This window comes from Delphinapterus leucas, chromosome 10 (genome assembly GCF_059928025.1).
Source record: "Delphinapterus leucas isolate spDelLeu-1000000601 "Yukka" chromosome 10, BTC_Dleu_Yukka2, whole genome shotgun sequence".
In the NCBI taxonomy this organism is placed as follows: Eukaryota; Metazoa; Chordata; class Mammalia; order Artiodactyla; family Monodontidae; genus Delphinapterus; species Delphinapterus leucas.
The window spans coordinates 97,714,631-97,732,598 of NC_143138.1; the positions used below are offsets into that span (position 1 = coordinate 97,714,631).

Consider the following 17,968-nt stretch of genomic DNA (forward strand, 5'->3'; position numbering starts at 1 on the left):
CACACACTTGGTGGTCCTGTGGCCTCTCTGGGCCGCTGGGCGCAGTCCCCGAGGAAGGCCTACCCAGGCCCCGTTGGGCAGGGCTGACGGAGTGCTGTGGAGGAAGGCCCTAGACGGAGGGAGCAGCTGTGGCAGCCAGCGGGCGGTGCCCGGCGGGACAGTCCGAGGAGGCAGGCCTCTGACGAGGAAGTCTGTGAGGAGGCCTAAGCCTACAGCGTCGAGGCTCAGGGACAAGCCCTTGGAGGGTAGCGGCTCAGCGGGTGAGCGCGAAGGCAGAATCCCCGGGAGCCCAACGCCGTGGAGACACCTCAGGGGCTCGGCGGGCCCGGAGCTGCGTTCCGGCGCGATTCTCAGTGAGGGGGTGGTTCAGGGGAGGCCGACTGAGGAGGGCGAGGATCAGCCCCGAGAGGCTCGGTGAGAAAGGCTAAGGACGGCGAGGGATAGGACTTGGTTCTGTGGGCGGGCAGGCCCTGAGGCATCCCAGGGCTCTGAGAAGATCAGGCAGTGAGGACTGGGGCCTGAGGGCGCACAGTGCGCCCGGACCCTGGAGAGCGGGGATGGGACACACCGGCGTGCCGAGTGCAGCCGAGCCCACAGAGGAAAGCCCAAGGGCGGGCAGCTAGCCCAGCGCGCGCCAACCGCTGCGGCGCCACGGAAAGGCCCGCCCACCCGCCGCCACACCCGATTCTCATTGGCGACTCTTAACTCTCCGTGGATTGGCTACCTCTGGATCCAATTAGCCGGGCTTGAACCGTACTTCCGGTGAGAGAGGGCGGACGCAGGAGAAAGCCAAAGGGAGCGCTTCCGCGCGCTTCCCAAAGTCGCGGCAGCTCTTTGGGACGGTGGGGACAGTGGTGCGCGCCCGGAGGCTGTGGGGGGCGGGGGAGGATACGTAAGGAGGAAGGACGGGAGTTTCGGGACAGAGTGGGAGGGACGGAGCGTTGGTGAACCGCGAGGAGTGGGGCCTTTGGGGAGTGCAGAAATTGAATAAAACTGGGCGGGCCTTAAATAAGCAAATTAAGAGGCTAGGATTTGGTGGGCGAGGCCTAGAGGGGCGTGACCTTTGGGGCGGTGTCTCGGCGGAGCGTTGAGCTGCTTTGAGTGGGCGAGGGCATCATGGGGCGGAGCCTGACGTGGAAATGTTAGCCCGCTCCCTTCTGCAGCGTAGCATGAGACATCGCACTCTAGCCTCCGTCCCGGCCCTGTGGGCCTCCATCCCCTGTCCACGCTCTGAGCTGCGCCTGGACCTGGTTCTGGCTTCTGGACAGTCATTCCGGTGAGTGACCCTGGCTCCTGGCTCCTCGGCACAGCAGATCCTGGGGTGCATCGGGGGTGATGAAGAAACTTCAGAGTACAAAAGAGGAGACTGAGGCATGGGTGGTGGTGACCCTGTTACATGCTTTATAAATTGGAGGTGAGGTAATAAGCCTGCGCAGTGTTGTTGCGAGGATTACATGATATAACTGATGTAAAAGAAAGCACTTTTACTTTGCAATTTGTAAGTCAGGTTTGTATATGGAGCAGTTATAAGATGGGAACGCCCCAAAGGGTGCAGGAAAGGAAACTGAGTGCTAGGGCTGCCCTGTGCCTGGGGGTCAGGTGGAGGGAGCAGAGCCCTGCGCACTGGAGTGGCGTGCTGGCCGACCAGGTATGGACGCTGACCCAGACTGAGGAGCATCTTTACTGCACTGTGTACCGAGGGGATAAGGGCCGGGTTGGCAGGCCCACACTGGAAGAGCTAAAGGCCGTGCGACAGTACTTCCGGCTGGATGTCAGCCTTGCTCAGCTGTATCACCATTGGAGTTCTGTGGACCCCCACTTTCAAGAGGTGGCTCAGAAATTCCAAGGTGAGTACAGAGCCTGAGGCAGGGGTTGGGGTGCTTGTGATTTGGTTAAGTTACTCAGTTTCACCATCTGTAAAATGGGGATTATATCCACCTCATAGGATTTTATGAGGATTAAAGAAGCTAAGACATGTAAAGTGCTTAGAATAGTGCCTGACACATAGTAATTATTATTACTGTTATTATTGTCCTGCTGACCACCATAGTGGAGTGACAAGGATATTGAGCCAAATCCTGGCTGTGTGATCTGGGGCTGGTGACATCATTCATTCTGTAAATGTTTACAGAGCATCAGCTATGCGACTGGGGATACCACAGTGAACAAAATAGAAACAAATCCCCACCCTCATAGTACTTACATTGTGGCTTCTTCATCTGTGGAATGGGATGATAACCCAGACCTCACAAGATGCTATGAGGAATGAGAGCTCTGCTGTTGCTTTCTCTAACAGTGCTGTCCCTCATTCCCCTGGGATACCCCGGAGCCTTGGTACCTAGAATCTGAGGGTGAGAAGAGGCCACTCCCAATAACAGGTGATTTCTGGTCCCTCTGCCTTTCTGGTCCCCAGGTGTGCGACTCCTGCAACAGGATCCCATCGAGTGTCTCTTCTCCTTCATCTGTTCCTCCAACAACAACATTGCCCGCATCACTGGCATGGTGGAGCAGCTCTGCCAGACCTTCGGACCTCGGCTCCTCCAGCTTGATGATGTCACCTACCATGGCTTCCCCAGTTTGCAGGCCCTGGCTGGTGAGTAGGTGGGTCCTTGCCTCCGGGCCTTCCAGCAGCTTTCAGGGTCTGTTCAGTTCTCCCCTGGTGCCCTTCTCCCATCTCAAAGCTTCCTGCCTTTCTAAATACTGCCCTCATCCAGAATACTGCCCTGCCTGGTCTGATCAGCCCCAGTTACACCTCATCTTCCTTATCTGTCCCTGAAATGTCAGCACCTCACTAGTCTGGGCTTTTTGCCCCATGGGTTCAATGGCTCATCAGAAGACATCTGTATACAGTGTACATTAATTTGGGCTTAAGAGCACGCATTCTAGAGACAGCCTGCCTGGGTCAGAATCTCAACTCTGGCATGTGACTTCTACGTATATGACCTTGAGCACATTATTTAGCCTCTGTGTGCCTCGGTTTTTTAATCCATTGAATGGGATAAGAATAGCACCTACCGGGCTTCCCTGGTGGCGCAGTGGTTGAGAGTCCGCCTGCCGATGCAGGGGACACGGGTTCGTGCCCCGGTCCGGGAAGATCCCACATGCCGCAGAGCGGCTGGGCCCGTGAACCATGGCCGCTGAGCCTGTGCGTCCGGAGCCTGTGCTCCGCAACGGGAGAGGCCACAACAGTGAGAGGCCCACGTACCGCAAAAAAAAAAAAAAAAAAAGAATAGCACCTACCTATCAGAGTTGTCATGAGGGTTGAGTAAAGGAATACACATACTGCACCTAGCACAGTGTTTGGCTTATGGGATGTAAACAGAAAATTCAACTTGTTATCTGCACAATGAATCCAACAATTCTGCAACCAGAAACACATATGTTCTTCACAGCAGCCCTGTGAGGCAAGTATTTTACAGAGGCAAGTATATCAGTTGGCAGTTGTGAGAACCAAGCTAGAGAAAGTGCTTGGTGACTGCATAGCAAGGAGACAGCCCCCTCTGGAGAAAACAGAATGTTTTAGGTGCTTAGAAACCCAATCTTGGGTCTTAGCTCCCAGCTTAGTAGTCATAAGACCTCAAGAAATTCATTCACCTCTCCAAGCTTCTCTTAACTTGTTTGTGGAATGGGAGTAACAGTCTCTATCCAGAAGGGTTTGAGGGATGAATAAAGCAATCATGAGGTAGGTAGTGCAATGGGTTAAGAGCACAGGCTTGGTGTCCCAGACCTCAGTGCAAGGTCCCATCTCTACCATGTCCTTTCTTGAGCAAGTTACTTAACCTCTTCTAGGCCTTCATTTTCTCCATCCATAAAGTGGGAAGAACAATAATATTGTCATCAGGGTCCTTGAGAAAAGTAAGCATGATAATGTACCTGAAGCACTTTGCCCATGCATGATACCCAGCACTTGAAAATAGAAGCTGTTGCTGTTATTATGACTTTTATTTTAGATCATGAATGTGAACGCCCTTTGGAAAGGTTAAGGAACTTAACTGGGGAGTTCCTCCAGGGCAGCAAGTCCTTCTCAGTCCCTTCTGCAGTGCACAGCACATAGTCAGTGCTCAGAGAACATTTGTGGAGGGGCAGAACCCAGGCCTTAACCCTTTCCTTTGTACATGCAAGTGTCCTGGGGTCTCCCAGAGGGTGGCAAGGTAGGAGAGGGGTGCTTAGGGAAAGCATTCCTGTGGGGTGCAGGGCTCACACACTAGCCTGATGACAGGAAGGATGTGATAATGCCTGACCCCTGATCCCCTCCCCACCACCCCACAGGGCCACAGGTGGAGGCTCAGCTCAGGAAGCTGGGCCTGGGGTATCGTGCCCGCTATGTGAGTGCCAGTGCCCGAGCCATCCTGGAAGAACGGGGTGGACTTCCCTGGCTGCAGCAGCTGCGCAAGGCGCCCTACGAGGAGGCCCATAAGGCCCTCTGCACCCTGCCTGGGGTAGGCACCAAGGTAAGGCCCCAGGGGGGTAGGAGCTGCCCTCACCACCCATGCAGAGAGTAGCGGAGGAGGAGAGAAGGCAGGCCTGAGAGTTGGGTGCTTGGATGCGGGCTTCTCTTCTGGAGGCAGAGTGGGAAGGAGAAAGGATACCAGCAGATGTTTTATTAGAGAAATGTAGAATGCAGAAAGGGTATAAAAGACATTGCTCTTTGAATGCATTTTTAGAAAAACCATTTGTTTAGGTACATATATACACTGCTAAATGCAGAAATTTCCAGAAGGAATCACAGGGAACTTAATAGTGGTTACCTTTGGGAAGACAAATGAAAAGATGTTTCCACTTTTAATTTTGTTCTTCTCGTAAAATTATATGCACTTATAGAACTTCTTGTTAAATATCAACAGCGTTAGCTATCAGAAAGATGATTGGGAATTTGGCATTTATTGTTTTCTTTTTTATATTTCTCTGTACTTTAAAAATGAACTTTTGCTTAAAGAACTCTTTTTCACGGGCTCTGAACTCCAGCCTAACATTAAATCTTGGTTCTGCATCTGCCTAGCTGTGTAACTTTGGCCAAGTCATTTCACCTTTCAGAACCTCGGTTTTCTTGTCTGCGAAACAAGACAAGGGGCTTCCCTGGTGGCGCAGTGGTTAAGAATCCGCCTTCCAATACAGGAGACACGGGTTTGAGCCCTGGTCCGGGAGGATCCGACATGCTATGGAGCAACTAAGCCCCGGGGGCCACAGCTACTGAGCCTGCGCTCTGGAGTCCGCGAGTCACAACTGCTGAGTCCGCGTGCCACAATTACTGAAGCCCGTGCACCTAGAGCCCGTGCTCCACAACAAGAGAAGCCACAACAATAAGCCTGCGTGCCACAACGAGGAGGGGCCCCCACTCACCGCAACTAGAGAAAAGCCCACTTGAAGCAACGAAGACCCAATGCAGCCAAAAATAAATTAAATAAATAAATAAATTTATTTAAAAAAAAGAGAACCTGACACACATAAGATGTTCACCCAGTAGCACTCTCATCACAGCTGTTATTTATTTACTTATATATATATATATATTTTTTTTTTTTTTTTTGCGGTACATGGGCCTCTCACTGTTGTGGCCTCTCCCGCTGCGGAGCATAGGCTCCGGACGCGCAGGCTCAGCGGCCATGGCTCACGGGCCCAGCCGCTCCGTGGCATGTGGGATCTTCCCAGACCGGGGCACGAACCCATGTCCCCTGCATTGGCAGGCGGACTCTCAACCACTGCACCACCAGGGAAGCCCTATATTTTTTTTAAAAGAATTTCTTAATACCAGGAGCTATTTCTTTTTTAAAATTAATTACTTAATTAATTTATTTTTGGCTGCATTGGGTCTTCATTGCTGCACGCAGGCTTTCTCTAGTTGCCGTGAGCAGGGGCTACTCTTCATGCAATACGCTGGCTTCTCATTGCAGTGGCTTCTCTTGTTGCGGAGCACGGGCTGTAGGTGCACGGGCTCAGTAGTTGTGGCTCATGGGCTCAGTAGTTGTGGCTCGTGGGCTCTAGAGCGCAGGCTCAGTAGCTGTGGCGCACGGGCTTAGTTGCTCCGCGGCATGTGGGATCTTCCCGGACCAGGGCTTGAACCCATGTCCCCTTCATTGGCATGCAGATTCTTAACCACTGTGCCACCAGGGAAGTCCACACAGCTGTGTTTTAAATTATTAATAGAATGTACAATCATAGTAACCTCAGAGTGGAGAAGGAAGCAGCTGGCTTTGGGGCTAGAAGCAGGTTGCTGGCTGGACCCTGCCATTCCTCCTCTGTGGCTCACTCTGTGTCTGTCAAAGGTGGCCGACTGCATCTGCTTGATGGCCCTAGACAAGCCCCAGGCTGTGCCCGTGGATGTCCACGTGTGGCAGATCGCTCAATGTGACTACAGCTGGCACCCCACCACCAAGGGTCCGAGCCCCCAGGCCAACAAGGAACTGGGTAAGGAGAGAGTGGGATGTCGGGACTGGCAGTGAGCTGAGGTGGTGGAAACTTCCCACACCTCCCCCTACACCCCACCCTTGTGGATAGGGAACAGGAGGGCCAATCAATGTCGCCTCACCACTTCTGGTTTAGGAAGCTTTTTCCGGAGCCTGTGGGGACCTTATGCTGGCTGGGCCCAAGCAGTGAGTGTACCTAGCCTTCCCGTCGTCCTCCAGTCCAGACCCCATAGGACTTCGCCCCAAGCCCTGACCCACTTTCTTCTACCCCGCCACTGCCCCAGGTGACCCTAAAGGACTCTCCACCCACCCCAGCCCTGACTCCAGTGGACTCTCCTTGCCTCAGCCCTGCCCCCCATGAACCCTTCCGGCTCCCCACACGGCACCCCCAGTCTTGACCCCAGTGTACCCTCTCTCCACTCAGACTCCTCCCCCCCACCAGGTGCTGTTCAGTGCTGACCTGCGCCAACCCCACCGAGCTCAGGAGCCACCAGCAAAGCGCAGAAAGAGATGCCCAGGGCCGGAAGGCTAGGTGGGGGCGCTGGACGAAGGGATGCCCCAAATACCCCTCCCCACCATTCCCCCTTCTCACCCCCATCCAGTCTCATGTTGGAAAGGGGGCTCCTTGCAGCTACCTAAGGGGCCAGGCACCCTCAAATCAAGCAGTTTGCGTGACAGTGTGGGATGGGAGTTGTCTGGGGAGACAGAGCTACCTGTGGTTTTAACCTCTTCCCTTTATTATAAGAAGGAACAATAAAATAGAAACATTTGTATGGAAAATGCAGTGGAGGGGCTGTAGGGAAAGGGGTGCGGAGCGGGTGGAGCAGGGTAACTCCCCAGTTCAGGGAGGGGGGGAGCAGGCTGCTCCCAACCCCTCCTACACGGGGGATCCAGGCCCCTAGAGCTGGGGGGCCAGTGTGGGAGACAGTTCCGGGCCCGGCTCCACGCAGCAGTCTCGACAGCAGCAGCTGGCCACCGGCCCTACACGGGGAGAGAAAGCAGAGTTGGCCACAGGAGGAGACCCTCTGCTCTAGTGTGGGTGCCTTTCTGTGGACCACCCTTGCCCTTCCACAGAGCCCAGGGCCTCACCCCCAGCTGCTGGGGCCAGCAGCTCCCCGTGGCTCGCCGTCTGTCCCTGCCCCTCCTGGCTGGTGCCCAGCTGTAGCTTCCTCATGTGCCGCACCACGGCCGTGGCATTGAAGGCTTGCTGTGGAGAGAGGCAGAAGAAGGGACTTTGGAGAGAGTAGGACATCACCGGGCAGGGTCTGGCGGTGTAATTCTCGCAGCAGTTCTGTTAGTTTTATTCAGGCAATATTGGTTGATCGCCTAAAACTCCCTGAAACATCTACAAGGCTTTATTAAACTATATTCAGTCACATCATATAGTAATACACACACGCACATGTATAAAATGTATATATAGATAGACGTGCGTAACTTTTTATATATAATTAATTTATGTTTACATAAGCGTAAACAGTACAGCGTTACGTGTCAGGCAGTGTTCTAAGCACCTTACATAGTAGTTCATTTAATCTTCACGAATGTCTCTGAGGTGGGCACTATTACTGTCACCATTGTCAGAGGAGGAAACTGAGGCACAGAGAGGTTAACTAACTTGCCCAGGTGTGTGTATCATTCTCTATTCGACCGATCCACTGAGATGTCCCTCAAATTTACCATGTCCCAAACCAAAATCATCCCCTAAAACAAGTTTCTGCCCTTGGGATCTCCATCTTAGTGACGGTACCGCCATCTACTTCATCCCCGACCAAAATCTTGGGCCAGCCCTGGACATCTCTTTTCTCCCCCAATATCCATTCTACCATCACTTCTTGTCAGTTCTGCCTCCCAAACGACTTCTGGACCAACCAGTGTTCTCTGTTCGCAGTGCCACTGCTCTGGTCCAAGCCCTCACCGTCTCCTGACTACGTCTCTGCCACAGCCCCCTAAAGGGTCTCCCAGCCTCCACTGTGCCTTTCTGCATCTTGAGAGCCCTTTCTAATGGGCAAGTTCCAGCTGAAAATCCTTCTGGGGCTCCTCAGCATCTTCAGGATCAAGTCATTGCTCCACTGTGGTACTCAAGCCCCCGAGCAGCCTGGCCCCTACCTGGGTCTTCAGCCTGGGCTCCTGCCCCACAGCTCCTCCAGTCCAGCCAGGCTTAGCGCTTACACTGCCCTGAATGGCTGCACTCTCACGTCTCCTGGCCCTTTGCACCCTGGTTCCGTCTGCCTCAGACATTATTCTGCTGTGCCCAGCTAATTCCTACTCGGCTATCACGTCTGACAGGTTTATGCCCCTTCCAGGATCTCGTAGCTTGGGTTCGATGTCTCCTTAAGAAGTATACACTGTTCTCCCTCTAGACTTGGAGGTCAGGGACCATCACTGGAATAGAGTAGGTGTCAGAGCATTGAATGAATGAATGAGGTTCTTCAGTAAGCACCCCTGAGCATTTACAGTGTGCCCCACAAGGTGCAAGCTGCTGTGTGAGCTGAGGGCTGGATGGGGCTGGGGAGGAGTCCTGGGGAGGCTGGGACCCAGGACTAAACGTGGGCTCACCTTCCACTTGCTCTTGGCAAAGTTCTTCTTGATCTGCTCGCTCACCGACTGGTGAATATTCTTATCTAGAGCCGTATCTCCTGCAATCCTAGAGCGGATGTGTGTGGAGGGTTGTCAGTGAAGGCTGAGGCAGGCCTGGGGGCCCCAGATCCCACCCCAGCCCACAGCTTGTGGGAGCTCTCACCAGGGGTGCTGCAAGGCCTGTTCACAGGTGAACCTCTTCTCTGGATCCTTCTCCATCAAGTGCCGGATGAAGTCTTTGGCTGAATCCCCAAGACAAGAGCAAAGACAGCATGGTGGTGCCTGAGAACACCCCCAAGATAGAACCCACCCCTCAGGTCTGGCTGGCACCGAAGCCAGATCTGTCCATTCACCACCCCACCCCACCTGCACCCTTTTCTCTAAGCCCCCAGGCCCACCCCAACCCTCCAGCTTTCTCCCTTAAGAATAACTTGTTCCTAGAGAAGATTGTGCTCAGTGTATTCACACTGATGTGTACATGACTGATAATGGCTTCACAGCTTTGCCTCCTAATCGGAGGCACAGGAAGACAGATAAAAACATGAATGGTGGTGTCTTAGGCATTAGGAAGTCAGTGGGGAGAGGTATTTTCTAAAATACTATGTTTGAAGACCGAATGAATGAAAGCCTACAGTTTCTCAGGCCAGGAGCCAGGCAAAGAGAAGCACCCAGGGTGGGTGTCTGGTCTCGAAGACAGCTCTGGGGAATCTGGTGGAAGGAAGGCAGAGAGGAGACCCCCAAAGCAGATGAGGAGGGCACCGGAGGTAGGACCCAGGGGAAGAAAGCAAAGCCCCAAATACCGGAGTCAGAGATGTCGTCCCAATAAGGAGAGTCAAACTCGTACTCGGCCTTCAAAATCTGTTCAAAGAGTTTGGCATCGTTTTCGTCATAGAAGGGGGGATAACCACAGAGCCTGGGCAAGGAGAAACTCATTCTCATTTCCATTTTCATTGTACCCACTGGCTCCAGGATGGAGCTTTGGGGCAGTCTCAGGGATCAGGCAGAACCCACAGGAAGGAGTTCCCCCTTTTACAAAGGGGGGAAATTTGCCCCTCTCTGCCTTGCTCACTCCTGTCCAGCTACCCTGGCTTTCTGTTCCTTAACATGCCGCCATCTGTCCTTCCTCAGGGCCTTTGCACTTGCTGTGCCCTCTGCCTAAACCATTCTCCCCCCACACCTCGAATGTCTGGCTCCCTCACTTCAGTCAGGATGCCACTCATGCCACCTCCTCAGAGAGGCTCCCTGACCTCCTATCTACAATAGCATCCATCCCCATCTCCCTTCCCTGCTTGATTTTTCTTCTTAATATTTCTTACCACCTGCCATTATTTTATAGATTTACTTATTTATTTTCTGTCTCCCTTATTAGCATGTCTGCTCCCTGAGGGCAGGCACCCTGTCTGTCTTATTCTCTGCTAAAGCCCCAGTGCTTGGCACAGTGCCAGAAACATAGTACCTGTTGAGTGAAGTAATATTAGTCATTAATTGGTAGATATAAATATGGATGGCAGGAAAGAAGAAATGGCAGGGAGGAGGAAGAGAGCAAAGTAGGGGAGAGAACTCTGAAGCCACATCCCCAACGGCCAAGCCCCCCACTCACAGGATATAGGCGATGACCCCAATGGACCAGCAATCCACTGCCTTGCTGTAGGGCTTCTGGGCCAGCACTTCAGGGGCTGTGGAAGGAAGGGGACATGGTAGTGACAAATCTGCCCGGCAGCTTTGGGTTCCTCCCCGCCCACAGTCCCAGCCCACGGCCCTCCGCACCCACGTATCCTGGGGTCCCGCAGGCTGTGGAGAGCACGCTGCCGGGGTCTTCCATCTTGGAGAGGCCAAAGTCGGAGATCATGATCTTGGAGTCTTCATCCAGGCTGTAGTACAGCAGATTCTCTGGCTTGGAAGATGGGAGGTGGGGGAAGAGGAGTGGGAGATGGCCAGAGGCCAGCAGGACCTTCTGCCTCCCCAAGCACCCCAGCGAGCCCCCCAGAAGCCACTGGGGCATCACAGCTGCCATCTTGGTTGGAGGCACAAGAAACTCAATTAAGTTCGAAGTTCCAAAAGGACAAGGGCCTCGGGGATATAGAAGGGAATTTCCTATAAATCTCAGGTGTGTACTGTGACACCCTAAAGAATTTTTGAGGAGCTCCTGTGCGCCAGATCCTGTCTTGTGCTTGATTTCAGTTTATCCTTACCACATCCCTGCTAGCCCACTCTGAATAATCCCACTTTACAGTGGGGGAAACTGATACCTTGAGAGGCAAAGTGACTTGCCTGAGAATCTACAGTTAGGGAGGGGAGTGGCAGGGAGAGAATTCAGACCCAGATCTGTTTCACCCCAGCACTCTTCTAGAGCAGAATGAGATGTACTACAAAACGTGAACCCCATCATCGTCTCTGAGGAGCAGGCTTTCAGGGGCTTCTGGCTTTCTTCTTCGTGTTTTGCTACCCCATTCAAGTTTTCTACAAAGAGCAAGTGGGACTTTTATTATCAGAAAAAGACATAAGATGCGACTGGGATAAAATAACAGCACAGTTCACCTTTGTGTCCATTTGTGTGTCAGAGATGGAATGGGGAGGAAGCAGTTTAGGGCTTACCGGGTTAATTCTGCAGATGGGAAAGCAAGGCTCAGCAAGGGGGTGAGAGGTACCCAAGGTCTCAGGAGTTTGCAGAGGCCCCACCCCTGTGTGCCCCAGCTCCCCACACACCCTCACACCCACCTTGAGGTCTCGGTGTACGATGCCCAGGTCGTGCAGGTACTTGACGGCATCCAGCACCTGGAAGATGAGGCGGCTGGCGTCCCGCTCTGTGTAAAAGCCTTTTTCCACAATTCGGTCAAACAGCTCCCCACCTGACACCCTGTAGCCAGGGACAGGGCAGTCTGGACAAGAGAACGGAAGGCAGAGAGGCCAGGGAGGGGGCAGCAGGGAGAGCTGTGAGGAAGGGGCAGAGGCAGGGCCACTCACAGCTGCATGATGAGATAGAGGTGTCCCCCACTTTCATAGATGTCATCCAGGGCTACAATGTTGGGGTGCTTGATCCTGAAAGGAGAAATGAGGTGGTTCAGAGGTGAGGACAGTTCAGCCACCTCCCCACCCTCATGGTGAAGAACCACCGCCTGCAAACCTGGGCAGGATGAGCCTGAGATCTGGGTCTCAAAGGGAAAAGCTGATTTACCATGATGTATCATAGTGTCATGGAAGGCAGGAGAGCCACAGGGGTTAACACTGGGCTCCGGCGTCAGACAGACCCGGGTCCTCATCCGCCTCTGCCATGTGCTGTTCGGGGGCAAGTCTTCTCACCTCACAGTGCTGATCAGTATATGATTTTAACACTTGTCTGGGTTTATAAAGTTGTCAGCCTCCCCCACCAGAACATCATCTCCATGAAACCAGCAGCTTTATCTTGCTCACCACTGTTGCTCCACACCTGGTGCAGAGTGGGTGCTCACTCATATTCACTGAATTGAGGGTAACCTCTCCGGGCTTCAGTTTCTTCATCTATAATATGAAGCCAGTGATAGTACTTCCCTCCAAGTGGTGGAGTGAGGATCATGTGAGGAAATGCAGGGAAGAATCGGCACAATGCCTGGCACACAGTAAACGCTCCAGAAATGAACCAATGATGGTAATTGAGTTTGATGGAAGATTTGGCTCTGCCACAAACTTGCTGTGTGACTTTGGGCAAGTCCTTTGTCCTCTCTGGGCCTCAGTCTCCCTGACCCAATAATGGAAATGATTATTTCGTCCCTGCCCATGGTGGTTGGAAAGCTCAGGGGGGAGGCTGGAAGTGAAGATTCTATATGAGCTTTCCAGTGAGAACAGCAGGTTTCCCATCAGCATGAGCAGTTCGGAGACCATTTGGTTGTTGAGTCAGGGCATCCGCAGATGAGCATTTTTCAACTTGCTGGGTGGTTTAATATGTGGCAGGAACTTGCGGTAGGTCTAGAGATAACGTCAGTTGAGATACATGGGTTTGAGACACGTTCAAGGACTGACCTTTAGATCTGATTGGACATTAAACCACTGTAAAGAAGCAGTGGCATCTCGGTCACATCTGTCATGTTAGCTGTTGTGCCAGGCACCTGAAATAAAGGACCTCTAATGCTCCCCAAATCCCTACCAAGTGGAGATTATTACCTCGTGTTACAAATGAGCAATTTGAGGCTCAGAGAGGTTAGATGATTTGCCCAAAGCAGAGATAGGAAGCGAATGGGAGGGGTCAAGGCAGGGTCAACCCAGGGCAGGGACAGGATGTGGCTCACGTACTTGCGCAGGACAGCAATCTCATTCTGCATGCTGCCCTCCTTGCCCTCCAGAGCCTTCTTGGCGATACATTTGATGGCCACCAGCTTCTGAGTCCTCTTATCTTCTGCCAGGATTACCTCCGAGAAGGCCCCTCTGCAGAGAGAGGGGATTCACGAGGTGGGGAACTCAGCTTCCCTCCAGCCTCTCCTCCATCCCCCTATGGGTTACGTGACCATCCCCAGACCAAGGAGATGGGATGAGCCTCCCTCCATCACTCATTCACCTCCCTGGTGCCAGAGGTGACCCAGCCTGGCCAATCAGAGTAGTCTATCCCCTGGCCACAGTAATTGGGTCCTGTGATATAAGCCAGGTTACTGGCACTTTGAGAATGAGGTGCTCTTTCCTGCTAAGCTGGTAAGACGTAAGCTTGGCACTAATGGTGGTCATCTTTGCCACCACTTGGGGAGAGCCTGCTTGAGAATGAAGCCAACACAAAGGAAATCAGAGCTGAGAAACCGTCAAAGACAATTTCCTGATAACATCATGTGAGCCTCTGCATCCCATGCCTGAAGTTTACTCCCTAGGCTTTTTTATTATGTGCATGACTGATTCACTCCTTTTTCTGCAAAAGCCAATTTGAGTCATGGCTTATTTAACACCCTTTAGAACCATGAAGAACCATCAGTATCACCTGGGAACTTTTCAGAAGTGTGGAATCTCAGGCCCCACCCTAGACCTACTAAATCAGAATCTGCATTTTTAATTTTTATTTATTATTTTATTTTTGGCTGTGTTGGATCTTTGTTGCTGCGCGCGGGCTTTCTCTAGTTGCGGCGAGCGGGGGCTACCCTTTGTTGCAGTGCACAGGCTTCTCATTGTGGTGGCTTCTCTTGTTGAGCACGGGCTCTAGGCACGCAGGCTTCAGTAGTTGTGGCTCACGGGCTCTAGAGTGTAGGCTCAGTAGTTGTGGTGCACAGGCTTAGTTGCTCCGCAGCATGTGGGATCTTCCCGGACCAGGGCTCGAACCTGTGTCCCCTGCATTGGCAGGCGGATTCTTAACTACTGCGCCACCAGGGAAGCCCTAGAATCTGCATTTTAACAAGACCGTCAGGTGATGTGTATCCTCACTGAAGTTTGAGAAGCAATGCTTTCTAACAGGCTCTTAGAAAGGAACACATTCATTTTCACTAAAGTTCACTGATTAAGGAGGGTTTACTAGAGTGTTCTTTCTAGGACGGTTTGCTTTCCCTGGGATAATAAGAAGCCATAAGTCAAAGAAAAGCATCTCTCGTGAAAGCTCAATCATCAGAATAACTAGTGACTGCGGTAGCCTCATTGCTGGTTTCCAGTCTTGTCCCTCTCCAGTTTACCTTCTGTGCTGTGGCCAGAGTGACCATCCTGAATTGCAAATCTGCCACAAAGTCTTAAATGTCTTCCTGTGGCTCATGGGATCAAGTCCAGCCTCCATAGCTTGGCTTTCAGGCCTTACATGACCTGTTCCTCTCTCTTCTCAGCCTCTTCTTCCACTCTTCCCCCAGCCTCTGATGAGAAGCTCCACTAGACTCTCCTTCCACACATAACATGCCTCTGAACCTTTGCTGATGCTATTCCTTCTGCCTGGAATGCCTTCTCCCTCTCTGACAAGTACACTCCTACCCATCCTTTAGTCCCCAGCTCTAATACTCCCTTCTCCATAAAGTTCTTCTCCACACAGAAGCCACTGCTCTCTCTGGGCTCAACAAAGTCCTCATTCCCGAATTTAGCTAGAGCACAGCACACACCCTGTTGTCATTTTCCGTAGGTCTGTCTCCCTCACATGTTTGGGATCGACTTGGGAGATCAGGTTTGAGTTATTTCTGGATTCCCACCACTGAGAACAGAGCCACGCCCAGCTTCAGTTCCAAAACCTAGGCCAGAACCCCCAGGTCTTGGCAACAAGTTTGAAAAACTGGCTCCTTCATTCCTCCTACTTTCTTCTCGTCACAGGAACCCAGAGCTGTGGCAAGAGCAGCCTCTGTTCCACCCACTGTCAGCCAGAAGTGAGAAGCCCAGGCCAGTCGGGCCATACAAGGCCACCATGGGGCCTGGGCAGTAGGAAACAGGAAGCAGTGATCAACTGGCTAGAGGAAGCACCACCCTGGACTCAGCCTCCCCAGCCAGTCAGGCCCAGGAGTGAGGACCTTCCCAGCCCCGCCCCCCCCCACCCCACCCCCCAGCTCAGGGACAGCTCTCCCTTTCCTCCTGCCCTGAGACTCACGTTCCCAGAACATCACGGAAGTCGTAAATGTCCCCAATGTCCTCCGCCTGCTTCCAGCTGGGGCCTTCCACTGCCCCCGGCATGGCCCGCTGCCCCCTGGCCACAGCCAGGGCTCCTGGGAAAGGGAATGGAAGGAAAAGACTCAGCAGGGCCCAGCCTTCTTCGTGGGAACTTACTGGGGGCCCCATTCAGCCTGCGTTTATTCATTCCTTGATTCATTCATTTGACAAAATCATTCAACTTTCACTCATTCACAGGCCATTTGTTCATTCAGCAACATCCCTGCATCATATCCTTATGCCTAGAGGAAAATCCTTCAGGGTGGCAGCAAAATTCTTTATTCAACAAAGTCACTCATTCATTCGTTTATTCAGCTCACCTCCCAGTTCCTCCCTCTCTAAATCCAAACACTCTGGGGGACACTGACCTCTGGGAGGACAGAAGAGAAGACCCCAGAGCAGCCTGTAGAAATGCACAGCCCAGGAGGATCCCCCGTCCCCAGAACCAGCGATGTCCCAGCCCCACCCTGGGAATTGCTGGGGTGTCTCCTCTCCCTCCTCCTTCTCCCTGCCAGGCCTCTCGGAAATCAGTTTTCCGGCAGCCTGGGCTTCCAGCAATATCTCAGCCATGTTTTTAAATAGCTCCTTCTGCACTGTTACCACAGCAACAGCAGCCACAGGTGGAGCTCCCCGGACCTCCTGTTACCCCCCTGTCACTCCTGACTCCCCATCTGGGTCCCAGCAGCCTGAGAAATGGTCCCACCCAACCTGTCCCCTCCCGGCTTGATCTCACCCTGATCCAGCCTGTACTTTTCTCTGTTGAGACGTCTGTCTCAACCAGCAGTAGAGAGTGAGCATTCTCTCTCCATTCATCAGATGGAGAATGGGGAGACTGAGGTTGGCGATGGATAGGGTCTGGACCCAGAGTTGCCCAATGACCCTAGCTGGGGCCCCAGCTAAGCTTGCTGAAGGTAAAGGCCTTGGAGGGGGCTGCAGCCAGACTAGGACCCATCCAGAGAACACAGCCTCTCAATCCCATCCCAGGCCCACAGAAAGTGAGGCCAAAAGAGAGACCAGTGTACTGTGTGACCTCAGGAAGAGCACTTTTCTTCTCTGTTTTTTCTGTGGGAAAATGAGGGGAAGGTGCCCTGACTAGAGCCCCTGATGTGCGATCCCACTCTTTGGGTGGGACTTTGTTCCCAGGGGGGTCTGGCCACCTATCCCAGGGGCAGAAACTTCTAGGAAAGGAAACTTGATGGTAAGCTCTAGAGGCAGAATTTTAAAACCCACCTGAAGGCCTGGCAAATACAAACCTCACAGTTCCACACATATCCCTACACCCAGATACACCACACCAAGACTCACCCACACCCCTGAACCCAAACACCTGACCCCAGATCCAGCACACTCCATCTCCAGATGATGCTCTGACATCTCATCATACATGTACACCCAGACATCAGCACACATGTCCAAACACACACTTCCTCAGACATCCTCACACCCAGACATCCCTCCCACAGATCCCTCTCACACCCCAAAACACACATCCACATACACCTGGACGAGATGACATGCAGACAGGACAGACACACACACAGACCCCTCACCTGTATACCAGACATCCCAGATTCATTCACACCCTTCACCCTCCAGCTCCTATACACCCTAGAAGCTCTTAAACTCCAAATCCTCAGAACATCTAACTCCAAACATCCTCAGTACACAACTGTATACCCCCCAACTCTGACTTACTACCCTTTGAGCCAGATTCCAGCACACACAACACCTAGATACACAATGTGCAGCCCAAACACTGTTTCCCAGACATCCCCACCCATACGGATACCCTTACGCACCAACATGCTGCAACTTCATATCACATCCACTTGCCTGTGCTGTGACATTCGCATACCCCAACACGGCCCCCTCCTAATGCCCAGTCCTTCCACATTCAGGCCCAGCTGAAGGCAGACACACACACACACACACACACACACACACACACACCCCTCCTCCTGAAGGCACACACACACACACACACACCCCTCCTCCTGAAGGCACACACACACACACACACACCCCTCCTCCTGAAGGCACACACACACACACACCCCTCCTCCTTCCTCTTTTACCCACTCAGTAAAGGCACCTGCTGGGCCTGGGGCATAGGTGGGGGACAAAGGCCCAGCCCTGCCCCTGTACAGTCCAGTACGCCCAGGCACCCCCTCCCATCTTTCGGGGATGGTGTCCAGCGGCTGAAGGGTCCCGCCGCCCGACAGCGCCCAGGGTCGCGGGCGGGGCGGTTCCCGGGCTGTACCTGCGGCTGCCCAGCCGCGGGGCTGGCTGGGAGGCGCGAGTTGTCAGGTGCTGAGCTCCGTCCGCCGTCCGCCGCTGCTGCGCGCTCGGCCCGCCCGCCCGCTCTCGGACTAGGGCTCGATTCGGGCTCAGCTGGCTCCCTCCGCCCGCCCGCGGCTCTGATG

The 17,968-nt window shown here is 53.1% G+C and overlaps 2 protein-coding genes across 10 annotated transcripts in view; one reads left to right on the plus strand and one right to left on the minus strand.

Annotated features, from left to right (window-relative positions):
• Positions 1-880: 880 nt before the first annotated feature.
• OGG1 (8-oxoguanine DNA glycosylase) overlaps positions 881-17,968 on the plus strand; it is a 42,649-nt gene continuing 25,561 nt past the window's right edge. For 2 of the 8 annotated variants that reach the window (XR_002643314.3, XM_089919654.1), the window contains exons 1-5: positions 887-1,276; positions 1,600-1,847; positions 2,414-2,593; positions 4,270-4,451; positions 6,264-6,405. Coding sequence is in view for 7 of the 8 variants with exons in the window: in XM_089919654.1 (XP_089775780.1) it covers positions 1,140-1,276; positions 1,600-1,847; positions 2,414-2,593; positions 4,270-4,451; positions 6,264-6,405 (889 nt within the window). In the remaining variant the exon portion in view is untranslated. The other 6 variants (XM_089919652.1, XM_022564660.3, XM_022564661.3 and 3 more) reach the window with 6 other exon arrangements.
• CAMK1 (calcium/calmodulin dependent protein kinase I) lies at positions 7,119-17,930 on the minus strand. Of its 2 annotated transcripts, XM_022564659.3 has the most exons (12): positions 17,806-17,930; positions 15,487-15,601; positions 13,251-13,382; positions 11,949-12,023; positions 11,703-11,841; positions 10,752-10,878; positions 10,585-10,660; positions 9,785-9,897; positions 9,148-9,226; positions 8,964-9,051; positions 7,494-7,611; positions 7,119-7,385 (listed from the first exon to the last, which is right to left on the minus strand). In XM_022564659.3, exons 2-12 carry the CDS (start codon positions 15,567-15,569, stop codon positions 7,303-7,305), a joined length of 1,113 nt encoding a protein of 370 aa, XP_022420367.1. In that variant the 5' UTR covers positions 15,570-15,601; positions 17,806-17,930; the 3' UTR covers positions 7,119-7,302. The 2 variants fall into 2 exon arrangements, with proteins under 2 accessions (XP_022420367.1, XP_089775782.1); XM_089919656.1 differs by lacking the exons at positions 15,487-15,601; positions 17,806-17,930 and adding an exon at positions 12,396-13,066 and having other exon boundaries at positions 13,251-13,361.